Raw genomic sequence first — 26,009 nt, 5'->3', positions numbered from 1 at the left:
AGCGAGTGGGACAGCAGCCGCCGCCACCACCTGGAGCGCCGGCCAGTGCGTGGGGACCATGCAGCGGCCTTGAGCGCGCACGGAGGGGGCGCCCAGAATGGAGCTGAGCCTGGAGAGCCTCGGGGGGCTGCACGGGGTGACACACGCTCAAGCTGGCGAGCTGCTGAGCCCGGGCCACGCGCGCTCCGCCGCGGCCCAACACCGAAGCCTGGTGGCATCGGGGCGCCCGGGCCTGGTGGCGGGCATGGCTAGCCTGCTGGACGGTGGCGGCGCCGGGGGCGGGGGCGCCGGGGGCGCGGGAGCTGCAGGGGCCGCGGGTGGTGGCCCTGACTTCCGTGGGGAGCTGGCTGGTCCCCTGCACCCGGCCATGGGCATGGCGTGCGAGGCCCCGGGTTTGGGTGGCACCTACACCACGCTCACACCCTTGCAGCACCTGCCGCCGCTGGCCGCCGTGGCCGACAAGTTCCACCAGCACGCGGTGGCCGGGGCGCACGGAGGCCACCCGCACGCGCACCCTCACCCGGCCACCGCGCCGCCGCCGCCCCCTCCGCAGCGCCTGGCGGCCAGCGTGAGCGGCAGCTTCACCCTCATGCGCGACGAGCGGGCGGCGCTGGCCTCGGTGGGCCACCTCTACGGGCCCTACGGCAAGGAGCTGCCCACCATGGGGTCGCCGCTGTCGCCGCTGCCCAGCGCGCTGCCCCCGGCCCTGCACAGCGCCCCGCAGCCGCCGCCGCCTCCGCCGCCGCCGCTCGCCGCTTACGGGGCTCCGGGCCACCTGGCCGGGGACAAACTCCTGCCTCCCGCCGCCTTCGAGCCACACGCCGCGCTGCTGGGGCGCGCGGAGGACGCGCTGGCCCGAGGGCTGCCCGGAGGCGGCGGCGGCGGCGCGGGAGGCGGCGGGGCGGCCGGCGGGGCGGCCGCGGGTTTGCTGGCTCCGCTGGGCGGGCTGGCCGCGGCCGGGGCGCACGGGCCTCACTCCGGCGGCGGTGGCCCCGGAGGGGGCGGTGGCGCCGGCGGAGGCGGCGGCGGCCCGGGAGCCGGCGCCGCAGCCGAGGAGATCAACACCAAAGAGGTGGCCCAGCGCATCACCGCCGAGCTGAAGCGCTACAGCATCCCGCAGGCCATCTTCGCGCAGCGCATCCTGTGCCGCTCCCAGGGCACGCTCTCCGACCTGCTGCGCAACCCCAAGCCCTGGAGCAAGCTCAAGTCCGGCCGCGAGACCTTCCGCAGGATGTGGAAGTGGCTGCAGGAGCCCGAGTTCCAGCGCATGTCGGCGCTGCGCCTGGCAGGTAGGGCTGAGGGCCCCCCCGGAGGCTTGACCCTGGGGGAAACCGTTGGCTTAGGGTGAGGGACTGACTATCTAGAGCCCCGATAGTGCGTCCTGGTAGGCTGGCTGCGGGGGTGGGTCCCCTGGCCTCCGAGGCTGACCTGAGGTCTGCACCGCCGCCGACCACTGGCACCGCCGCTCATAGAGAGGGTAATTGCACGGTTGTCGCCGTCCCTGCTCTTTGGGGGACTGTGCTGGGTGTCCAGTGTCTTTGGGGCTAAACTAAAGCAGTCCTCGCATAGCTCCGTGTGTGTGCGCGCCAGCGTGTGTTGCACACTCCTTGGGCTCGTGATCCTGTGTGTCCCCCGAGACCAGAAGGTGCCACTCCCCTCCTTTCCAGTCACCCTGCAAGAGGGCCCACCGGCGCCTCCCTGCACCCAGTCACAAAGCGCCAGGTCGCTGGCTATGCTTAGCCAAGGCCTGGCCACCGCTCGGCCCCCAGCCCCAGCACCAACACCAAGCTCTCTTCCGGTGCAGCTCAGCCCCTGCCGCCGATCGATCCGCTTGTCCCCCTCCCTCCCCCGCTCTGGCCGCTGGCAAAGGTCATTTGAGATTGGGGGGAGGGGCGGCCCATGGGACCCTGAGCTCGGTGGCATCCACCAGAGGCCTTCACACCCGCCGCGGCTCCCCGGGCCTTGCTCTCCCTGTCCCCCTTCCTACTTCCTGCATCCCATCGGGACAAATTACTGTCGCTCTCTTTGGACCGGTGCTCGCTCGGGTTCCCAGTTCAGTCTTTATTCTTCTCTCCCCTCGCGTCTTGCCAGAGTCTCTCTCGCACACACAGGCACAGCAGCCAGCCCCTGGGGGACCCGTTGTCTCCTCCTTTGGTCTAACCTGTCCCCTCCCAGCCTTTCTCGGAGTAGGGAGGGGTGTCAGGGACCCTACATCCTGAGTGTTTGGGGGGAGGGTGCCAGAGAGCTGGAGATCTAGGCAGAGCGTTTTCCCGGCGTGGTGGGGAGGGAGCTGTGTACCCCGTTCCAGGGACAATAGCGGTTTCCAGAGTCTCATCGATCCCTCTGCACACAAACACAGAGAGGGGCGGGGCAGCTGGGGCTCAAGTGAGGCGCCCCTGAGGCAGGAGCGGAGCTCCGGGTTGACTGTATCCCTAGGCCACCCTGCAAGCGTGTGGGGGTGCAAAGAAGCAGAGGACACCGGATGGTAGGGAGTGGACAGAAGCAGACCTGGATGACACCTGCTCTGTCCCCACATTCCAAGCCCACTGTGCAGTCTCCTGCAGCGGGCCTCAGTTTCCCACTTCCTCAGGAGTCTTCCGCGGGATTTCTCAGATTCTTAGCGACCTGTCTTTGGGTTGTTTCAGGCTGCGCGTTCCTGGGGGGCTGCTTGAGGACATTAGGAGACAAACACAGATTTATCTGAAGGGTCCTGTTGCTGGTGATCTGCCTGGGACAAGGACACATGTCCCGACCCACAGCCCCTTCTGCACCTCCCTGAGTGTCCCTCACTGCCAGGGAGCAGTACAGTTCTGGGCCACAAGTGACTGAGTGACTGTCACCAAGGTGTGTGTTCTGTGAACTCTGAAAGCAAAGCCTCCTCTCCTGGGCACATCACCAAGGGACATCGTGCACCCCGAACCCTCGCCTGTCACTCTCCTTCAGGTCCAAGGTGGTCGGAAGAGTGTTTTAATTGGTCTTTTGTGGACACCGCACAAAAGGCAGCAGGCACCACAGGTGCCTTGGGACATCCCTTGGGTGCGAGGTCCCAGAGCCACTGGTCTAAATTCACATCCACACCAGGGCCACCAGCCCTCTGTGTCCCCCTTGGACCGGAAACTGAGACCAGACTCATCTTTGTCCAGCGTCTCCTCCCTAGGACGGTGTCATGTGAGTTGGACGTGTGGCCACCTCGGGGGAGCTCGAGGTGCTGGGTGGTGGCAGAGGCTGGTATACAGGTGGCGTCCTTGGGGCTCGGGGGTGTTATATATAATGAAGATGGGAGACTGGTCCACGCTGTGGCACTGTGACCCTGCACTCCCGGTGTCTTTGGACTCCACTGGAGTCAGAAGTGGCAGCCCCGGGCCGGCCGGGGTCATTAGGCCCCAGCCCAGGCCTTTAGTTCTGGTCCTTGCACAAATGAAAAGCAGTTAAGTGGCGGTAAATTGTGGTGTTTAGGGGGTGGTGCAGGCGGCCAGGCAAATCCCTTCATACTCAGTGACAGCCCAAGGCCTACAGTTGTCCCTACACCAGGGCCAAACCTGGGGCATCACTCCCCAGTCCCCGACCCACCGGGGGCAAAACTGGACCTTGGCTTCCATGAGCCCATGAGGGGAACTCATCACGAGTCACCGCCTCGCTGGGAGAACATTGTCCCCAATGCTACCAGCCCGAGAGTGTCCTGCAAAGCACAGGACCAGTGAGAGAAAGGGACAGGGTGGGAGGGATGTCCAGGGAAAACGATGGATGGATGGATGGATGGACGGACAGACGGACAGAGGAGAGAGATGGAGAGGGAATGAAAGGTGGGAGACAAGAGACAGAGAGAAGAGAGAGGTGAGTTGGAGAGAGAGAGGGAAGAGAGGGGCATGGAGGGGGAGACAGAAAGGAAGACGGGAGACAAAGAAAGGAGGGGGCATGGCGGCCAATGGAGGCTGAGCTCGGCTGGGGTCCCCTGGTCGCTCCTGGTCCCCCAGCCCCGGAAATACCACGGCCTGCTGTGCCCTCTTCAGGGGACCACCGAGGGCCGTTCCTTTCTTTGTTCTACCCGAGAAACTCAGCAAAGAGCCCCAGAATCCCGTCCCCGCCCTGTGTGTGTTATCATCTGCATGCCTCAGTTTCCCCTAATGTAAAATATGCACATGGAGAGGAGCCACTGAAGGTCCAGGTTCTAACTCCCCCAAACACTTCCCCCCACGCTGGGGGGCATTTGCATCTGCTCCCAACCCACCCGAGCCCCCTCTGAGTCGCGCTCCCCCCACATACACCCCAGCGACTGTCACAAACTGTGATTACGGGAGCGGGGCTGGGGGAGGGGCGGCTCCTGGCGGGTGGGGCGGTCGATGAATTCGAATTACCGTCTGTGATTCATCACTGTGCGCCAGGTCGATAACTTCGGCCAGCTTCAAATATTGTTTAAATTGCAACTCTCGGCTGAAAAAAATCTTTTCTTTAACTGATCAGAAAAATATACATATATAATGAGATATTCAGAGAGGGGACAGGAGTTCACACACATACACACCACACACCACACACATCATACACTTTCACACCACACACACCACCGTACACAGTGCAGGAACACACACACACACATACACACCACACACACCACCGTACACACGTGCAGGAACACACACACACAACACATACACCACCGTACACACGTGCAGGAACACACACACCACCGTACACGTGTGCAGGAACACACACACACACATACACAACACATACACCACCGTACACACGTGCAGGAACACACACACACACACCACCGTACACGTGTGCAGGAACACACACACACACTATACACACCACACACACCACCGTACACATGTGCAGGAACACACACACACATACACACCACACACAGCACCGTACACACGTGCAGGAACACACACACAGCACCGTACACACGTGCAGGAACACACACACACCACACACCCTTTTCCAGTCTCTTGTGCCTCAGGGATACCACACACCAGGAAGGGAAAAAGAGCCTGGACATGGACAGGTGGGGGAAAGCATGGAGGAGAAACTGAGGCAGGAAAGGGTCTAGGACCCGTGGGATGCTCCAGCGCCTTAGCGTCCACATGGGGCCATCAGGGAGGCTGCTGGGGGCGGGGCAGGTGCGGGGTCCCCCGTAAGAACACTGGAGCAGGGCCTGCGGGGAGCCCGGGCTGCCTGAGCTGACCTCGAACCCTGGTCCTCTTGCCTCTCCCTGCTGAGTGCTGGGGTGACAGGTGTGTGCACCATGTCTGGTTTGTGTGCTGGACGGGACCTGGGAACTCCTGCACACCAGCCAGGACTCTCCCCAGATACAGCCCTGCCTGTCCTTCTTAAAGGGCTCTGTACACCTGAGACCCTCGAGAGACACAACACCCACAGGACGTTAACACCCACACACACACACACAGGACGTTAACACCCACACACACAGGAGGATAACCCACACACACACACAGGAGGATAACACACACACACACAGGAGGATAACCCACACACACACACAGGAGGATAACCCCCCCCCACACACACACAGGAGGATAACCCACACACACACACAGGAGGATAACCCACACACACACACACACACACACACACACACACACACAGGAGGATAACCCCCCCACACACACAGGAGGATAACCCACACACACACACAGGAGGATAACCCACACACACACACACAGGAGGATAACCCCCACACACACACAGGAGGATAACCCACACACACACAGGAGGATAACCCACACACACACACACAGGAGGATAACCCACACACACACACAGGAGGATAACCCACACACACACACAGGAGGATAACCCACACACACACACACACAGGAGGATAACCCACACACACACACACACACACACACACACACACACACACACACACAGGAGGATAACCCACACACACACACAGGAGGATAACCCACACACACACACACACACACACACACACAGGAGGATAACCCCACACACACACACAGGAGGATAACCCACACACACACAGGAGGATAACCCCACACACACACACAGGAGGATAACCCACACACACACACACACACAGGAGGATAACCCACACACACACACACACACAGGAGGATAACCCACACACACACACAGGAGGATAACCCACACACACACACAGGAGGATAACCCACACACACAGGAGGATAACCCACACACACAGGAGGATAACCCACACACACACACACAGGAGGATAACCCACACACACACAGGAGGATAACCCACACACACACACAGGAGGATAACCCACACACACACAGGAGGATAACCCACACACACACACACACACAGGAGGATAACCCACACACACACACAGGAGGATAACACACACACACACACAGGAGGATAACCCACACACACACAGGAGGATAACCCCCACACACACACAGGAGGATAACACACACACACACACAGGAGGATAACCCACACACACACACACACACAGGAGGATAACCCACACACACACACAGGAGGATAACCCACACACACACACAGGAGGATAACCCACACACACACACAGGAGGATAACCCACACACACACACAGGAGGATAACCCACACACACACACAGGAGGATAACCCACACACACACACAGGAGGATAACACACACACACACACAGGAGGATAACACACACACACACACAGGAGGATAACCCACACACACACACACACACAGGAGGATAACACACACACACACACAGGAGGATAACCCACACACACACACAGGAGGATAACCCACACACACACACAGGAGGATAACCCACACACAGGAGGATAACCCACACACACACACACAGGAGGATAACCCACACACACACACAGGAGGATAACCCACACACAGGAGGATAACCCACACACACACACACAGGAGGATAACCCACACACACACACACACACACACACACAGGAGGATAACCCACACACACACACAGGAGGATAACCCACACACACACACAGGAGGATAACCCACACACACACACAGGAGGATAACACACACACACACAGGAGGATAACCCACACACACACACAGGAGGATAACCCACACACACACAGGAGGATAACACACACACACACACAGGAGGATAACCCACACACACACACAGGAGGATAACCCACACACACACAGGAGGATAACCCACACACACACAGGAGGATAACCCACACACACACACAGGAGGATAACCCACACACACACACAGGAGGATAACCCACACACACACACACAGGAGGATAACCCACACACACACAGGAGGATAACCCACACACACACACAGGAGGATAACCCCACACACACACACAGGAGGATAACCCCACACACACACACAGGAGGATAACCCACACACACACACAGGAGGATAACCCACACACACACACACACACACACAGGAGGATAACCCACACACACACACACACAGGAGGATAACCCACACACACACACAGGAGGATAACCCCCCCACACACAGGAGGATAACCCACACACACACACAGGAGGATAACCCACACACACACAGGAGGATAACCCACACACACACACAGGAGGATAACCCACACACACACACACACACACAGGAGGATAACCCACACACACACACACAGGAGGATAACCCACACACACACAGGAGGATAACCCACACACACACACACACACAGGAGGATAACCCACACACACACACACACAGGAGGATAACCCACACACACACACACAGGAGGATAACCCCACACACACACACACACACACACACACACACACACACACACAGGAGGATAACCCACACACACACACAGGAGGATAACCCACACACACACACAGGAGGATAACCCACACACACACAGGAGGATAACCCACACACACACACACACACAGGAGGATAACCCACACACACACACACAGGAGGATAACCCACACACACACACAGGAGGATAACACACACACACACACAGGAGGATAACCCACACACACACACAGGAGGATAACCCACACACACACACAGGAGGATAACCCACACACACACACAGGAGGATAACACACACACACACACAGGAGGATAACCCACACACACACACAGGAGGATAACCCACACACACACACACAGGAGGATAACCCACACACACACACAGGAGGATAACCCCCACACACACACAGGAGGATAACCCACACACACACACACACACAGGAGGATAACCCACACACACACACAGGAGGATAACCCACACACACACACAGGAGGATAACCCACACACACACACAGGAGGATAACACACACACACACACAGGAGGATAACCCACACACACACAGGAGGATAACCCACACACACACACAGGAGGATAACCCACACACACACAGGAGGATAACCCCACACACACACAGGAGGATAACCCACACACACACAGGAGGATAACCCACACACACACAGGAGGATAACCCACACACACACACAGGAGGATAACCCACACACACACAGGAGGATAACCCACACACACACACACACACAGGAGGATAACCCACACACACACACACAGGAGGATAACCCACACACACACACAGGAGGATAACCCACACACACACACAGGAGGATAACCCACACACACACACAGGAGGATAACACACACACACACACAGGAGGATAACCCACACACACACACAGGAGGATAACCCACACACACACACAGGAGGATAACACACACACACACACAGGAGGATAACCCACACACACACACAGGAGGATAACCCACACACACACAGGAGGATAACCCACACACACACAGGAGGATAACCCACACACACACAGGAGGATAACCCACACACACAGGAGGATAACACACACACACACACACAGGAGGATAACCCACACACACACACAGGAGGATAACCACACACACACACAGGAGGATAACCCACACACACACACAGGAGGATAACCCACACACACACACAGGAGGATAACCCACACACACACAGGAGGATAACCCCACACACACACACAGGAGGATAACCACACACACACACAGGAGGATAACCCCACACACACACACACAGGAGGATAACCCACACACACAGGAGGATAACACACACACACACACAGGAGGATAACCCCACACACACAGGAGGATAACACACACACACACAGGAGGATAACCCACACACACACACACAGGAGGATAACCCCACACACACACACACACACACACCACACACACACAGGAGGATAACCCACACACACACACAGGAGGATAACCCACACACACACACAGGAGGATAACCACACACACACAGGAGGATAACCCCACACACACACAGGAGGATAACACACACACACACACAGGAGGATAACCCACACACACACACAGGAGGATAACCCACACACACACACAGGAGGATAACCCACACACACACACAGGAGGATAACCCACACACACACAGGAGGATAACCCACACACACACACAGGAGGATAACCACACACACACACAGGAGGATAACCCACCCAACACACACACACACAGGAGGATAACCCACACACACAGGAGGATAACACACACACACACACAGGAGGATAACCCACACACACACACAGGAGGATAACACACACACACACACAGGAGGATAACCCACACACACACAGGAGGATAACCCACACACACACACACACACACAGGAGGATAACCCACACACACACACACACACAGGAGGATAACCCACACACACACACAGGAGGATAACAACACACACACACACAGGAGGATAACCCACACACACACAGGAGGATAACCCCCCACACACACACAGGAGGATAACCCACACACACACACAGGAGGATAACCCACACACACACACACAGGAGGATAACCCACACACACACACACAGGAGGATAACCCACACACCACACACACAGGAGGATAACCCACACACACACAGGAGGATAACACACACACACAGGAGGATAACCCCACACACACACACAGGAGGATAACCCACACACACACACAGGAGGATAACCCACACACACACACAGGAGGATAACCCACACACACACACAGGAGGATAACACACACACACACACAGGAGGATAACCCACACACACAGGAGGATAACACACACACACACACACAGGAGGATAACCCACACACACAGGAGGATAACCCACACACACACACACAGGAGGATAACCCACACACACACACAGGAGGATAACCCACACACACACAGGAGGATAACCCACACACACACAGGAGATAACCCACACACACACACAGGAGGATAACCCACACACACACAGGAGGATAACCCCACACACACACAGGAGGATAACCCACACACACACACAGGAGGATAACCCACACACACACAGGAGGATAACCCACACACACACAGGAGGATAACCCACACACACACACACAGGAGGATAACCCACACACACACACAGGAGGATAACCCACCACACACACACAGGAGGATAACCCACACACACACACAGGAGGATAACCCACACACACACACAGGAGGATAACCCACACACACACAGGAGGATAACCCACACACACACAGGAGGATAACCCACCACACACACACAGGAGGATAACCCACACACACACACACACACACAGGAGGATAACCCACACACACACACACAGGAGGATAACCCACACACACACACAGGAGGATAACCCACACACACACACAGGAGGATAACCCACACACACACACAGGAGGATAACCCACACACACACACAGGAGGATAACCCACACACGACACACACACACACAGGAGGATAACCCCACACACACAGGAGGATAACCACACACACACACACACACAGGAGGATAACCCACACACACACACAGGAGGATAACCCCACACACACACAGGAGGATAACCCCACACAAACACACACAGGAGGATAACCCACACACACACACAGGAGGATAACCCCACACACACACAGGAGGATAACCCACACACACACACAGGAGGATAACCCACACACACAGGAGGATAACCCACACACACACACACAGGAGGATAACCCCCCACCACACACACAGGAGGATAACCCACACACACACAGGAGGATAACCCACACACACACAGGAGGATAACCCCACACACACACACACACAGGAGGATAACCCACACACACACACAGGAGGATAACCACACACACACACAGGAGGATAACCCACACACACACAGGAGGATAACCCACACACACACAGGAGGATAACCCCACACACACAGGAGGATAACCCACACACACACACACACACACACACACAGGAGGATAACCCACACACACACAGGAGGATAACCCCACACACACACACAGGAGGATAACCCACACACACACACAGGAGGATAACCCACACACACACAGGAGGATAACCCACACACACACAGGAGGATAACCCACACACACAGGAGGATAACCCACACACACACAGGAGGATAACCCACACACACACAGGAGGATAACCCACACACACACACACAGGAGGATAACCCACACACACACACAGGAGGATAACCCACACACACACAGGAGGATAACCCCACACACACACAGGAGGATAACCCCACACACACACAGGAGGATAACCCACACACACACACAGGAGGATAACCCACACACACACAGGAGGATAACCCACACACACACACAGGAGGATAACCCACATACACACAGGAGGATAACCCACACACACACACAGGAGGATAACCCACATACACACACAGGAGGATAACCCACACACACAGGAGGATAACCCACACACACACAGGAGGATAACCCACACACACACAGGAGGATAACCCACACACACACACACAGGAGGATAACCCACACACAGACACACACAGGAGGATAACCCACACACACAGGAGGATAACCCACACACACACACAGGAGGATAACCCACACACACACACAGGAGGATAACCCACACACACACACACACACAGGAGGATAACCCACACACACACAGGAGGATAACCCCCACACACACAGGAGGATAACCCACACACACACAGGAGGATAACCCACACACACACACAGGAGGATAACCCACACACACACACAGGAGGATAACCCACACACACACACAGGAGGATAACCCACACACACACACAGGAGGATAACCCACACACACACAGGAGGATAACCCACACACACACACAGGAGGATAACCCACACACACACACAGGAGGATAACCCACACACACACAGGAGGATAACCCACATACACACAGGAGGATAACCCACACACACACACACAGGAGGATAACCCCACACACACACACAGGAGGATAACCCACACACACACACACACACACACACACACACACACAGGAGGATAACCCCCCACACACACAGGAGGATAACCCACACACACACACAGGAGGATAACCCACACACACACACAGGAGGATAACCCACACACACACAGGAGGATAACCCACACACACACACACAGGAGGATAACCCACACACACACACAGGAGGATAACCCACACACACACACACAGGAGGATAACCCACACACACAGGAGGATAACCCACACACACAGGAGGATAACCCACACACACACACAGGAGGATAACCCACACACACACACAGGAGGATAACCCACATACACACAGGAGGATAACCCACACACAGACACAGGAGGATAACCCACACACACACACAGGAGGATAACCCACACACACACACAGGAGGATAACCCACACACACAGGAGGATAACCCACACACACACACAGGAGGATAACCCACACACACACACACACAGGAGGATAACCCACACACACACACAGGAGGATAACCCACACACACACACACACAGGAGGATAACCCACACACACACACAGGAGGATAACCCACACACACACACACACAGGAGGATAACCCACACACACACACACACAGGAGGATAACCCACACACACACACAGGAGGATAACCCACACACACACACAGAAGGATAACCCACACACACACACAGAAGGATAACACACACACACACACAGGAGGATAACCCACACACACACACAGGAGGATAACCCACACACAGGAGGATAACCCACACACACACACACACACACACAGGAGGATAACCCACACACACACAGGAGGATAACCACACACACACACACAGGAGGATAACCCACACACACACAGGAGGATAACCCACACACACACACACACACACACACACAGGAGGATAACCCACACACACACACACACACACACACAGGAGGATAACCCACACACACACACACACACACACACAGGAGGATAACCCACACACACACACAGGAGGATAACCACACACACACACAGGAGGATAACACACACACACACACAGGAGGATAACCCACACACACACACACAGGAGGATAACCCACACACACACAGGAGGATAACCCCACACACACACACAGGAGGATAACCCCCCACACACAGGAGGATAACCCACACACACAGGAGGATAACCCACACACACACAGGAGGATAACCCACACACACACACAGGAGGATAACCCACACACACACAGGAGGATAACCCACACACACACACACACACACACACACAGGAGGATAACCCACACACACACACAGGAGGATAACCCACACACACACACAGGAGGATAACCCCACACACACACACAGGAGGATAACCCACACACACACACAGGAGGATAACCCACACACACAGGAGGATAACCCACACACACACAGGAGGATAACCCACACACACACAGGAGGATAACCCACACACACACACACACACACACACACAGGAGGATAACCCACACACACACAGGAGGATAACCCACACACACACACAGGAGGATAACCCACACACACACACACACACAGGAGGATAACCCACACACACACACACACACACACACACACAGGAGGATAACCCACACACACACAGGAGGATAACCCACACACACACACACAGGAGGATAACCCACACACACACACACACACACAGGAGGATAACCCACACACACACACACACACACAGGAGGATAACCCACACACACACAGGAGGATAACCCACACACACACACAGGAGGATAACCCACACACACACACACACACACACACACACACAGGAGGATAACCCACACACACACACAGGAGGATAACCCACACACACACAGGAGGATAACCCACACACACACACAGGAGGATAACCCCACACACACAGGAGGATAACACACACACACACACAGGAGGATAACCCACACACACACACAGGAGGATAACCCACACACAGACACACAGGAGGATAACCCACACACACACACAGGAGGATAACCCACACACACACACAGGAGGATAACCCACACACACACACAGGAGGATAACCCACACACACACACAGGAGGATAACCCACACACACACACAGGAGGATAACCCACACACACACACAGGAGGATAACCCACACACACACAGGAGGATAACCCACACACACACACACACACAGGAGGATAACCCACACACACACACACACACAGGAGGATAACCCACATACACACAGGAGGATAACCCCCCCAGGATTTTTCGGCCCCCCAGGGGTAGAAAGACTGTTGCAGAAGGCCCTGATTAGACCTGGCAGCACCCTGTCCCATCCTTGACTGACTCTATCAAAGGTCTAGCCTGGGTTTCCTAATCTGAGAAATAGAGACATTTGCATAAGCTCCCCAGAGAGCGGCAGGGTCCCCAGGGTCGCCAGGGTCCCCAGGGCTGCGGGAGGTAAACCTGTGTGAGCATGCGCGACCCGTTCCCCCGGGCCGGGCCGCTGGGGGTCCCTAGAGGGAGTGCCTGTGCCGGGGTGGGGTGAGGAGGGGAGGATCTGCTCAGGATGAGGGACCTGCCGGCCCGCTGCTCCCTGAGATTCCAGAGGAATGATTTAAAACCTCCTCAGCGCTGGACCCCAGGCCTCTGGCTTCAGCAGGAAATGCCCAAGCCCTGGCCACGCCCCCAGCCCTTACTGGGGGATTCTGGGCGGGGCTCCACCCCTGACCACGCCCCCAGCCCCTCACTGGGGATTCTGGGCGGGGCTCCACCCCTGACCACGCCCCCAGCCCCTCACTGGGGATTCTAGGCGGGGCTCCACCCTGTCCACGCCCCCAGCCCCTCACTGGGGATTCTAGGCGGGGCTCCACCCTGTCCACGCCCCCAGCCCCTCACTGGGGATTCTAGGCGGGGCTCCACCTGACCACGCCCCCAGCCCCTCACGGGGGGGATTCTAGGCGGGGCTCCACCCTGACCACGCCCCCAGCCCCTCTCTGGGGCATTCTAGGCGGGGCCCACCCTGACCACGCCCCCAGCCCCTCACTGGGGGGATTCTGGGCGGGGCTCCACCCTGACCACACCCCCAGCCCCTCACTGGGGATTCTAGGCGGGGCTCCACCCTGACCACGCCCCCAGCCCCTCACTGGGGATTCTGGGCGGGGCTCCACCCTGACCACACCCCCAGCCCCTCACTGGGAATTCTGGGCGGGGCTCCACCCTGGCCACGCCCCCAGCCCCTCCCTGGGGTTCTCACGGGCTCTAGGACATTGCAGAAACACAGAGATAAAGACCCAGGGCACCAACCGGGTCTCTTGGACCCGAGGGAAGGACAGGGAACTTATTTACAGTGCCGCAGTTGGTGTGGCACTTGGCCGTGTCCGGCCTCACAGCGTTACACACGGGGGTGCCCAGGCCTGTGCTTGCCCCTCCAGCCCCCGTGGAGGTGACCGTTTCCCAGGCGCTGGTGAGTCGTCCCGCCTCACACAGCCCTGAGAGTGTGACTTCCGGCAAACTGTTCCCTCCAGACCCAGCAGCCACTTCCTGTGCCCGCACCGGAGTCTGGCAGACGGACAGGTGGACAATGGGCCCCACGATCTCAGGTGCCCTCAGGGGCGCTGGCTGCCGAGCCCAGCGAGGGCTGGAGGTCAGTCCGGGGACCCACATGGTGGCGGGAGAGAGCACTGGGGAGGCAGAGGCAGGAGGATCTCGGAGTTTGAGGCCAGCCTGGGCTACAGAGCGAGTTCCAGGACAGCCAGAGAAACCCTGCATCAGAAAAACAAAACAACAACCACAAAAAACCCGTTATTTTAAAACGCACAAAAAACCTTCAGCCCCTTTCAACTAAATCCCCCCCTGAACTAAGGCATCCCTCAGCCGGGGTTCCCTGTCATGGTCGTCCGAATCACAGGCGACCTTCTCCTCCAGCTCCTGCGTGAACAGGGGAGGTGAGGAGCCAGCGCCAGGAGGCCGCGAGTTCGGGGTGACTGCGGGAAGGTAGCCCGGCCCCCGCGGCCCCCGCGGCCCCCGCGGCCCCTTTGTATTAGCCTGCGAATAGTCGGCTTTAACCAGCGAGTTCAAGCTGGTTTGAATCAAGTTTTTAATTAAAAATAGACCATGATCAATACCCTAGGCTGTGCTGGAGGGGGAGGGGCGGGGCTGGGCCCGGAGCGGGCAGAGGGGGGGTGACTGAGAGGTCCATGTGACCCTCAGGCAGCTCTAAGACACCTGCGGCCTCAGTTTCCCCTTGGCCAAGTGACCCGGACCCTCCCTTCTCTGGGAGTCACGCCAGTGGGGACAGGAGGGACTGAACAGAATTATGGTGACATTGAAAAGCCACGGGGCGGAAGAGGACCGGGCTGGGCCTTCTAAGGAGGCCGCAGGGGGTCCCTGGGGTATGGACGCCTGTGCTGGGACCTCAGGGAGAGAGGCCCGGGGACACTGCACTGTTGGGGCACAGGATTGCTCGGTTTGAGTGCCCAGGCTGCCAGTGGGCCATCCACGTACCGGTTCACACCCAGACGCCCCATTCTGAGCCGGTGCTCCCCACTCTGAGCCGGTGCTCCCCCACTCTGAGCCGGTGCTCCCCACTCTTAGCCGGGACTCCCCCCACTCTGAGCCGGTGCTCTCCCCACTCTGAGTCGGTGCTCCCCCACTCTGAGCCGGTGCTCCCCCACTCTGAGCCGGTGCTCCCCCACTCTGAGCCGGTGCTCCCCACTCTGACCCGGTGCTCCCCACTCTGAGCCGGTGCTCTCCCACTCTGAGTCGGTGCTCCCCCACTCTGAGCCGGTGCTCACTCACTCTGAGCCGGTGCCCCCACTCTGAGTCGGTGCTCCCCCACTCTGAGCCGGTGCTCACCCACTCTGAGCCGGTGCCCCCACTCTGAGCCGGTGCCCCCACTCTGAGCCGGTGCTCCCCACTCTGAGCCGGTGCTCCCCCACTCTGACTTGTTTTTGCGTCGGGGTCTGGTCAGCCCGAGCTGGTTCAGCACCTGCCCTCCCCGTGCGCAGCGTGGGTGGAGACGCTCTGAAGGCCTGGGCAGGGCCCGAGGGGGTGCTCCCCCGGCTGCCCGCTGGTCCTCAGCACCCGCGGCCTCCCCGCCGCTGGCTCCCGCCCTGCCCACGCTCAGATGTTTGGGGACTGTGGTCCCCCTGGGGTGGCAGGACGCACTTCCGGGGACGCGGAGCCCTTATCAGCGGATTAATTCGCTAACAATGGATCGCTCCCTCGCGGCCCGTCCTCCGTCAGCCGCCCTCCGCTTCCCCGTCACCCGTTTCCTTTCTTGCCATCTTTTTCTAATTCTTCTCCCAGCTGCCGCCCGGCCTCTTGCAAATGGCTCTTTAAACGTGGAGGCCCAGCCTGGCGCGGTGGCACCCGCCCGTCAGCTCGGCCCTTGGGGCGCCGGGGCCGGAGGATGGCCGGGAGTTCTAGGCCAGCTTGGGCTGCAGGAGTGAGAACTTACATCCAAGGAGGGAGAGAGGGGCGAGTCGTGGTGGGGAGCCCGCCGAGGACGCTGGGGTTCGGGTGACCCTTGGCTAGGCAGAAGAAGCGCCCCGGGCTGCGTGTGCGCACAAGGTACATGTGTGTCAGTTCGTGAGCGGTCTGCCCTTGGCTAACTCGGGGTACCCCCGTGACGAAGCCGTCAATGGGAAAGGCCCCTGGCGGCCGGCGTCCACACCCTGTGACCCTCCAGCTCCGGGCCAGGCCCGGTGGGTGTGGACGGTCGGTTCCAGATAAGACTTTGAAAAATGGAGACATTAAAACCCTCTGGGAGGGAGGGACTGGGGGAGGGCAGGGAGGGGAGGGGGTGGGACCGATCTGTGCAGGCACCGAGGAGGTGCCCCAGGGGACCTGGGCAGCGGGGAGAGGGGGTCCTCCCGACCAGGGCACCTGGGGACGTGTGACCCTGGCAGAGTCGCCCACCCGGCCCGGCCAAGCTGAGTCACCGCGACGGGGAGGGATCGTGGGCCCCAACACCTGCCCCCACCGCGCCGCTGATGGCGGGGCAGGACTTGTCGCCAAGGAAACCGGCCATCATCCCAGCCGGAGCCCAGGCTGGTATTGAATTGTCGGCCGCAGGAGTGAGTGGCGGAGTGTGGGGAGGGGACAGGCGCCCGTGGCCGCCACCCACCGCCTCGGTGGACAGATGGGGGGCAGCCACGCGGGGAGAGAGGGGGTGGCCGGCGTGACTGGGCTCCTGCGGGCGCCTGGGAAGGGACGGCTGGATGCCTGTCTTCTTTTCTTTCCTCCTTTTATTTTATTTTATTTTTTTGAAGCAGGGTCTCATGTAGCCCAGGCTGGCCTCCGATTCCCTCTCTAGTCAAGGATGGGCCTTGAACGGATTTGTCTGTCTTCTCGGAGGCTGAGGGGAGAGAGGACGGGCACGCGCCGCCTCGCCTGCTGTATTTAATGCTGGCCATGGAACCCGGGGCTTCGTGCATGCTGGACAAGCTCTACAGCAGCCGGGCTTCTGTGGTTTCTCCCGCTTCTAAGGGGAAGATCCCAGGAAAGCCCACAAGTGTGAGACCTTGGTAACGGGTCCTCATGGCAACGTGAGGAATGAAACCAAGATTTCAGCTTTTCTCAGAGACAGCTGGGGAGCCTCGTCTCCTCCACAATTCATTTAATATATATATATATATATATATTTTTTTTTTTTTATTTTGCCTCCGCCTAGCAAGAAGGGAGTCCCGCCCGGGAACCCCCAGAACAGCCGTGCGTCAGGCCCGGACCTGGGGTGTTCTGTGCACCCTCGTAACTCTAAAAACTCAAGAAAATCAGGAGACTCAGTCACCCCGTGTGCAAATCCAGGGGTCTAAGCAGATTCCACCCTAAAATCGAGGATACCCTTACAGGGTACAGCCGTAGACTGGGGACGGCTGCCCTCTGCTGGACACAATGGGGACTGCAGGGCGATGGGCGAAGCGGGTGGGCAGCAGGCGTCCGGGCTCGCACAATAAATAAATACAGGTGAGATTTAAACCCTGGGCGTGGCGGCACTTGCTTGTAGTCTCAGCCCTGTGGAGGCAGCAACAGGAGGTCCTGAGGTCCCCACCCGGCCGGACTAGCCTAACCTACAAGCTCCAGGTCCCAGTGAGAGACCCTGTCTGAAAAAGCAAGGTGAGGGGCTGGAGAGAAGGCTAAGAGAGCTTGAGGTTGTTGCAGAGGCCCTGAGTTCGGTTCCCTGAAGCGCATGGTGACTCCCAACCCTGTGACTCCAGCTCCAGGGGACTCGACGCCCCTCCACGGGCAACTGCGCTCCATGCACACGCCCCAGCACAGACAATCTCTACACATTTTTTTCCCTCGAAACAGGGTTTCTCCATGTAGCTCTGGCTGCCCTAGAACTCATTCTGTAGACCAGGCTGCCCTTGAACTCACAGAGATCCGCCTGCCTCTGCCTCCGAGTGCTGGGATTAAAGGTGTGGCCACCACCAGGCCACAAAGTTAAAAATGATGAAAATAAATCTTGCCTGGCGAAACCCTGTTTCAGAAAAAAAAAAAGAAAAAAAGCAAGTATGGACAGAGGGGTGGTCAAGGGGTGATCAAGGCTTGCATAGGACAGAGTGACCCGAATACTCTGTGGCTCGGCTTTGCCACTGAAAGGTGAGGCTTGCAGACCCACGCCAGCCCGGCAGCAGCAACGGCACCGGTGGGTAGTGGACAGGTCTGTGTGTGAGGTAGCTGTCGGTCTGCACACACTGGCTGACGGACCCGGTAGCAGCCCCTGGTGCCGAGCCTGGAGGAGTAGACGCCAAGGTGGGGATCACCTGGAAGCAGAGGTGTGGGATGGGGTGAGGCAGCAGGCTATTGGTGGAGGAATGAGGGCCCATGGGGGAAGGGAGGGCAGGATCGGCCGTGGAAGGTGGAGAAGGAAGAGACGGAAAAAAATGGAGGACAAGGAGATGGAGGGGGAATAGAGGAGAAGGCAATACGAGTGGAGGGGGTGGGAGGAGGGGGTGGGAGGAGGGGGTGGGTGGAGGGGCTGGGTGGAGGGGTGTTTGGAAGAGGTGGTGGAGTTAGTGTTTGTGGAGGTGACAGGGAAGAACCGGGCTTAGACTGAGGTTGCCTCTCGGGTGGAGACGGAGCCACACCAATCCACAGCCTGTGGCTGGGGCGTGGCTAGCCTGGTGGGTAAGTCTGAGGCCCTCCTTGCACTTCCCTCTGCCCGGATCCAGGCTCAGTTTCTACTGCATGGAAACGGCTCAGACCGGGGCTTGGGTCGGCCCGGGGCCTCATCTCCGCCCTCTTTGGCCGTGGGAGATGGACAGTGGGACACTGGCCGTACAAAGAGCAGCCTGGACCCGTGTCTGTGTGGACAGGTGTCGTCAGACTGAACACAGGGGAAGGGGCAGTGGCTTCATGCTGCCGTCCATGAAGAAAGGGCCTTTTGTTTCTTTCAAGACTTCTGTGGCTGGCCACTCCCCAGCCTTGGCTTGTGAGTCCACTTTTGCAACTCCAAGAGGACCCACACCTTCCCCACCTCCCAGGTCTGTCCTGTCGACTGACGGTCCCTGGCTGGGCCTCTCTAAGTCCGTGACTTATCTTCTCTGTGTAAATAAAAAGAAAATTTTATTGTAAGGACAGAGTAACAGAGCCACAGAAAACTTTTGACATGAAGACCTTGTGTGGTCTGAAATCTGTCCTTCTGTCCCTGCGAACAGTCTAGGAGTAGATCGTTAGGTTCGGGAAGGTGGGTGGATGGATGGATGGATGGATGGATGGATGGATGGATGGATGGATGGGTGGATGGATGGGTGGATGGATGGATGGATGGATGGATGGATGGGTGGATGGGTGGATGGATGAATAGATGGGTGGATGGATGGATGGATGGATGAGTGGGTGGGTGGATGGGTGGATGGATGGATGGATGGATGGATGAATAGATGGGTGGATGGATGGATGGTGGATGGATGGATGGATGAATAGATGGGTGGATGGATGGATGGTGGATGGATGGATGGATGAATAGATGGGTGGATGGATGGATGAGTGGGTGGATGGATGGGTGGATGGATGAGTGGGTGGGTGGATGGATGGATAAATGGGTGGGTGGGTGGGTGGATGGATGGATGAGTGGGTGGGTGGGTGGGTGGATGGATGGATGAGTGGGTGGGTGGGTGGGTGGATGAGTAGATGAATGGATGGGTGGGTGGGTGGACTTTCACTGGAATTTAAAAGCTGGGTTGTTGTTATGCCCCTCACCTTGCTGACTCTAAGGTCCTCATCCAGGCATGAACACCTGGTGTCCTATAACCATGGAGCACAGTCAAATCCCGAAAAGCCTCTGGCAAGAGCAGCTCCTTTTTTGTCCATCCCCCTGCTCCACCCCAACCGTGCAGCCTTTGCCAAATCTATATGCACATATGTGGGGCTCAGGATGGAAAGCGGGGCCTCACCATGCAGCTTGCCTAAGGTGACCGTCAATATTAATTGTCCACTTGCAGCAATTCAGAGCCACCGGGGAGGGTCGGTGTAGATCGGGGTAGCTGTGGGCGAGTCTGAGAGGGGGCATCTTTGTGTTTTATTGTTGTCCTTTGTTGGAGACAGGGTCTTTGTATTATGTAGCCCTGGCTGTCCTAGAACTTGCTCTGTAGACCAGGCTGGACTTGAACTCACAGAGATCCTCCTGCCTCTGCTTCCTCCTCCTGAGCGCTGGGATTAAAGGCGTGCGCCAACATGACCAGCCAAGGGGTTTTCTCTGTTGTCTTGTTACCTTAGATGGGAAGATCCTTTCTTTGTGCACGCCACCAGTCGGGGGTTTGAGTGAAGGAGGCATGGGGCCTGGAGAGGGCTCAGTGGTTTAAGAGCACCTGTCTGTTGTTCTGCAGAGACTGGGATTCGCTTCCCAGCACCCACATTGGGCAGCTCACAGCTGCCTCTAACTCCAGCTCCAGGGGACCTGACGCCCCTTTCTGGCCTGGGCAGGCTTTGCACACACACACACATGTGCACTTAAAAATAAAATAAAAGTTTAAAAAGAAGGAGTGGAAACAGCCAGCTTCGTTCAAGCAAGCGTGCGAGCCAGGTAATCATGAACTTGGATTCCCTCAAGTTTATTTTTGTCAGGGTATTTTATCACAGCCGCAGAAACGGATCTCAGAGCTCTCTCTCTGCCGCGGCTCCTAGTCCTGGTGCGTCTGTCCGTCCGCACACGTGCGTGTGAGGTCCAGGGCCGCTTCAGCCCCTCTCCACCGTCTCTGTTCTGATTTCATGCGTTTGAGAATTCCGCCTGCAGGCCCGGCTGTGCACCTCATGGGTTCCCGGCCGCCTCAGAGGTTAGAGAGGGTGGCGGATCCCCTGGGACTGGAGTTACAGCTGACTGTGAGCTGCTGTGTGTGTGCTGAGAACCGAACCCGGGTCCTCCGCGAGCACAGCCAGGGATGTGACCACTGAGCCGTCACCCCAGCCCTGATCCACCTTAGAGTCTCATCGACTCGGCCAAGCTGGCTTGCCCATGAACTCCTGGGACGAGCGTGTCCCCTCGTCCTCAGCACACCTCCATACCAAGCCTTTCACCTGGGTTCAGGGGATTCGAACTCGGGTCCTCCTGCTTAGACAAGAAGGACATACTGACTGAGTTGTCTCCTGACCCCCAAAGCCCACCCAGCCCCAAGTCGATTCTCCATATACTTAGAAATCAGTCTTTTTGGCTGCTTATGGTTCGATCATGGTTTCTGTGAATGGTGTCCTAGGCTGAGCCACGAAGACTGTTCGGATTGCATTTCTTTCTTTCTTTTTCTTTCTATAGGGCATAGATTTTTTTTAAAAGATTTTATTTTTTATTTATTTTGTATATGGTGTTCTGCCTGCCTGTGTCGCTGCAGGCCATAAGAGGGCACCAGATCTCATTACAGATGGTTGAGAGCCACCATGTGGTTGCTGGGGATTGAACTCAGGACCTCTGGAAGAGCAGCCAGTGCTCTTAACCTCTGAGCCATCTCTCTGGCCCAGGATCGCATTTCTTTTTGTAAAACTCTCTGCAGACCCTAGAGCCACTTGCGGCCATGCCAGCTCCTTAGACACTCCCAAGCAGCACCAACTCATTAAGACTTTTGGAACTAGGGGCTGGAGAGATGGCTCAGTGGTTTGGAGCACTGACTGCTTTTCCAGAGGACCCAGGTTCAATTCCCAGCACCTACATGGCAGCTCACATCTGTCTGTAACTCCAGTTCTAGGGCTTCTGCAGCCCTCACACAGACATACATGCAGGCAAAACACCAATGATCATAAAATAAAAATAAAGTTCAAAAAATTTCAAAAAAAGACTTTTGGAAACCATATCAGGCAGTGGTGGCACACACCTTTAATTTAAAGATTTGTTTTGTTTTGGTTTATTGAGACAGGGTATCTCTGTGTAGCCCTGCCTGTCCTGGAACTCTCTCTGTAGACCAGGCTGGCCTTGAACTCAGAGATCCGCCTGCCTCTGCCTCCCGAGTGCTGGGACTAAAGGCGTGCGCCACCACCACTGCCTGGCTCTCATTTTTGATTATGTGTGTATATGAGTGTGTCTCTGTGTGTGCCAATTCCAAAAAAGGCCAGAAGAGGGCAGAGGGCGGAGAACCGCCTGGAGACGCAGTTCCAGATGAGCAGCCCGATGTGGTTTCTGAGAATTGGACTTGGGTCCCTGCAAGAGCAACAAGTTCTATTAAGCACTGAGCCTCCTCCAGCCCCATCCTCGGAATGTTTTGTCTCCCAGCTTCCGAGGACCCCCAAAGCCACCCTGATTCTGGACCTTTGCTTTTCGGAAGCTTTAGGAGTTGTCTGTCTATTCTTGGCGTCCTGAAATGCCACAGAGATGTGTCTGTCTGTTTCCATTCGTCCACGAGACGCATATTCTTCAGTCCTGGTGTCTTCAGTGATAAAAACTTCAACAAAGCCCCTCAAGGGAGAAAGGGTGTGCTTGGTGACGGTCGCAGGTTCATGAGGGGAAGTGAAGTTGTGGAGGCTTGGGGAGATGCTCACACTGTATCCACAGTCAGAACACAGTCAAAGCGTGTGTCCTAGGGCTTAGCTCACGCTCCACCATCAGTCCAGGATCCCAGCCTAGGGAATGGCGCCACCCACAGCGGGCAGTTTTTCCTACCTCCATGTCAATAATCAAGCTAATTCCCCGCAGACAAAACAAGATACTTGTCTCCTAGGTGCTTCTAAGTTCTGTCAATCTGACAACTTTAACCATCACATCTACATACTTAAATTTGTATTTTATTTATTATTGTTGTTACGTATGATGTAAGTGTGGATACACATGCCATGGTGCACATATGGAGGTCAAAGGGCAACGTTTTAGAGTTGGTTCTCTCCGTCTACCTTTATGCAAGTTACAGGGATGGACTCTGGTCACTGGGCCCGGAGGACAAGTGCTCTTACCCCTAAGTTATGTCACAAACTGCCCCTCTTTCTTCTTTTATCTGATCGCCTGTTTTATCTGGTTGTGAATTGCATCTAGACCAGATGACAAACAGGCTAACTCCAATGTGTAGTCCCCCTACCCCTAAGCCACGCCCCCAGCCCCTCACTGGAGGATTCTAGGCGGGGCTCCACCCTGACCACGCCCCCAGCCCCTCACTGGGGATTCTAGGTGGGGGTGGGGGGCAGGGGGGTGGCTTGCAGCAGACAAGGGCTGTGAACTCTGCACCTGAGGTGATCAGGTCCCACAGGAGTACCAGGGCTGGGCCCCCAGGAGGTGGGACTGTGTCCTGCTTGCTGAGACTTGAGATACCCCGGGCCTAGAGTCGGTCATCTCATAGTCAGTCCCATCAGTCACAGGAGTCCTTCATCCTGTCCCCAACAGCCCCCAAGTGGAATTGCTACCCGTCAGGGGGATACGCCCGCCCGTGGCACCTGTATCCATCCAAAGTCTTCAGGGAGGAGTCCATGTCGGGGTCGGGAATCTTTACTGGGGAGACTGAACCGGGAGGATTGGGGCAGGAAGCTGGGGCTGGTCACCCCTGGGAGGCTTTGCTGGAGCGGTGCGGGCTGCTTTGTCTCTGTCCCCACACTGTGTGACTCCGTGTCTCTCTACCCTGCCCGGTCCTCCGCTTCTGTGCCCGGCTGTCCCCTCCTGGTCCTGTGCACGCTCCTAACCGTTCTCTGGACCCTTCTCTTCCCGCCCCTTTGCTTTTTCCTCCTTCCTCTGAACCTCTCCAATGTGCGCCCTCTGCTCCCCGGCCGCCCGCCCGCTCTGGGTCCCCTTCCTCCCATCTCTGCCCCGTCCCCTGGGTCCCCTGGTCCACGTTCTCTCATCCCTGACCCCGGCGCCCTGGCCCCCTGGTCCCTGCTCACCCCCGCGTGTCCTCTCTCGCCCCTGTCCCCTCTCACAGCTTGCAAGCGCAAGGAGCAGGACCAGCAGAAGGAGAGGGCTCTGCAGCCCAAGAAGCAGCGGCTGGTGTTCACCGACCTGCAGCGCCGCACGCTGATTGCCATCTTCAAGGAGAACAAGCGGCCGTCCAAGGAGATGCAGGCCACCATCTCGCAGCAGCTGGGCCTGGAGCTCAACACCGTCAGCAACTTCTTCATGAACGCCCGGCGCCGCTGCATGAACCGCTGGGCCGAGGAGCCGGGCGCCACCCCGGGCACTGCGACAGCCACTGCCACCTTCTCCAAGGCCTGAGCCTTCTACCCCACACCCGCCCCAGCCCCAGGGAATCGCACACCC

At 57.3% G+C, this 26,009-nt stretch overlaps 1 protein-coding gene across 1 annotated transcript; it reads left to right on the top strand.

Annotated features, from left to right (window-relative positions):
* Positions 1–27: 27 nt before the first annotated feature.
* Positions 28–26,009, top strand: LOC128115945 (one cut domain family member 3). Its single transcript, XM_052747138.1, has 2 exons — positions 28–1,289; positions 25,675–26,009. Exons 1-2 carry the CDS (start codon positions 98–100, stop codon positions 25,962–25,964), a joined length of 1,482 nt encoding a protein of 493 aa, XP_052603098.1. The 5' UTR covers positions 28–97; the 3' UTR covers positions 25,965–26,009.

Source organism: Peromyscus californicus, unplaced genomic scaffold (genome assembly GCF_007827085.1).
Source record: "Peromyscus californicus insignis strain IS unplaced genomic scaffold, ASM782708v3 Scaffold_1__1_contigs__length_55948999, whole genome shotgun sequence".
NCBI classification, from domain to species: domain Eukaryota; kingdom Metazoa; phylum Chordata; class Mammalia; order Rodentia; family Cricetidae; genus Peromyscus; species Peromyscus californicus.
This window is presented reverse-complemented; position numbering and strand designations above follow the sequence as displayed.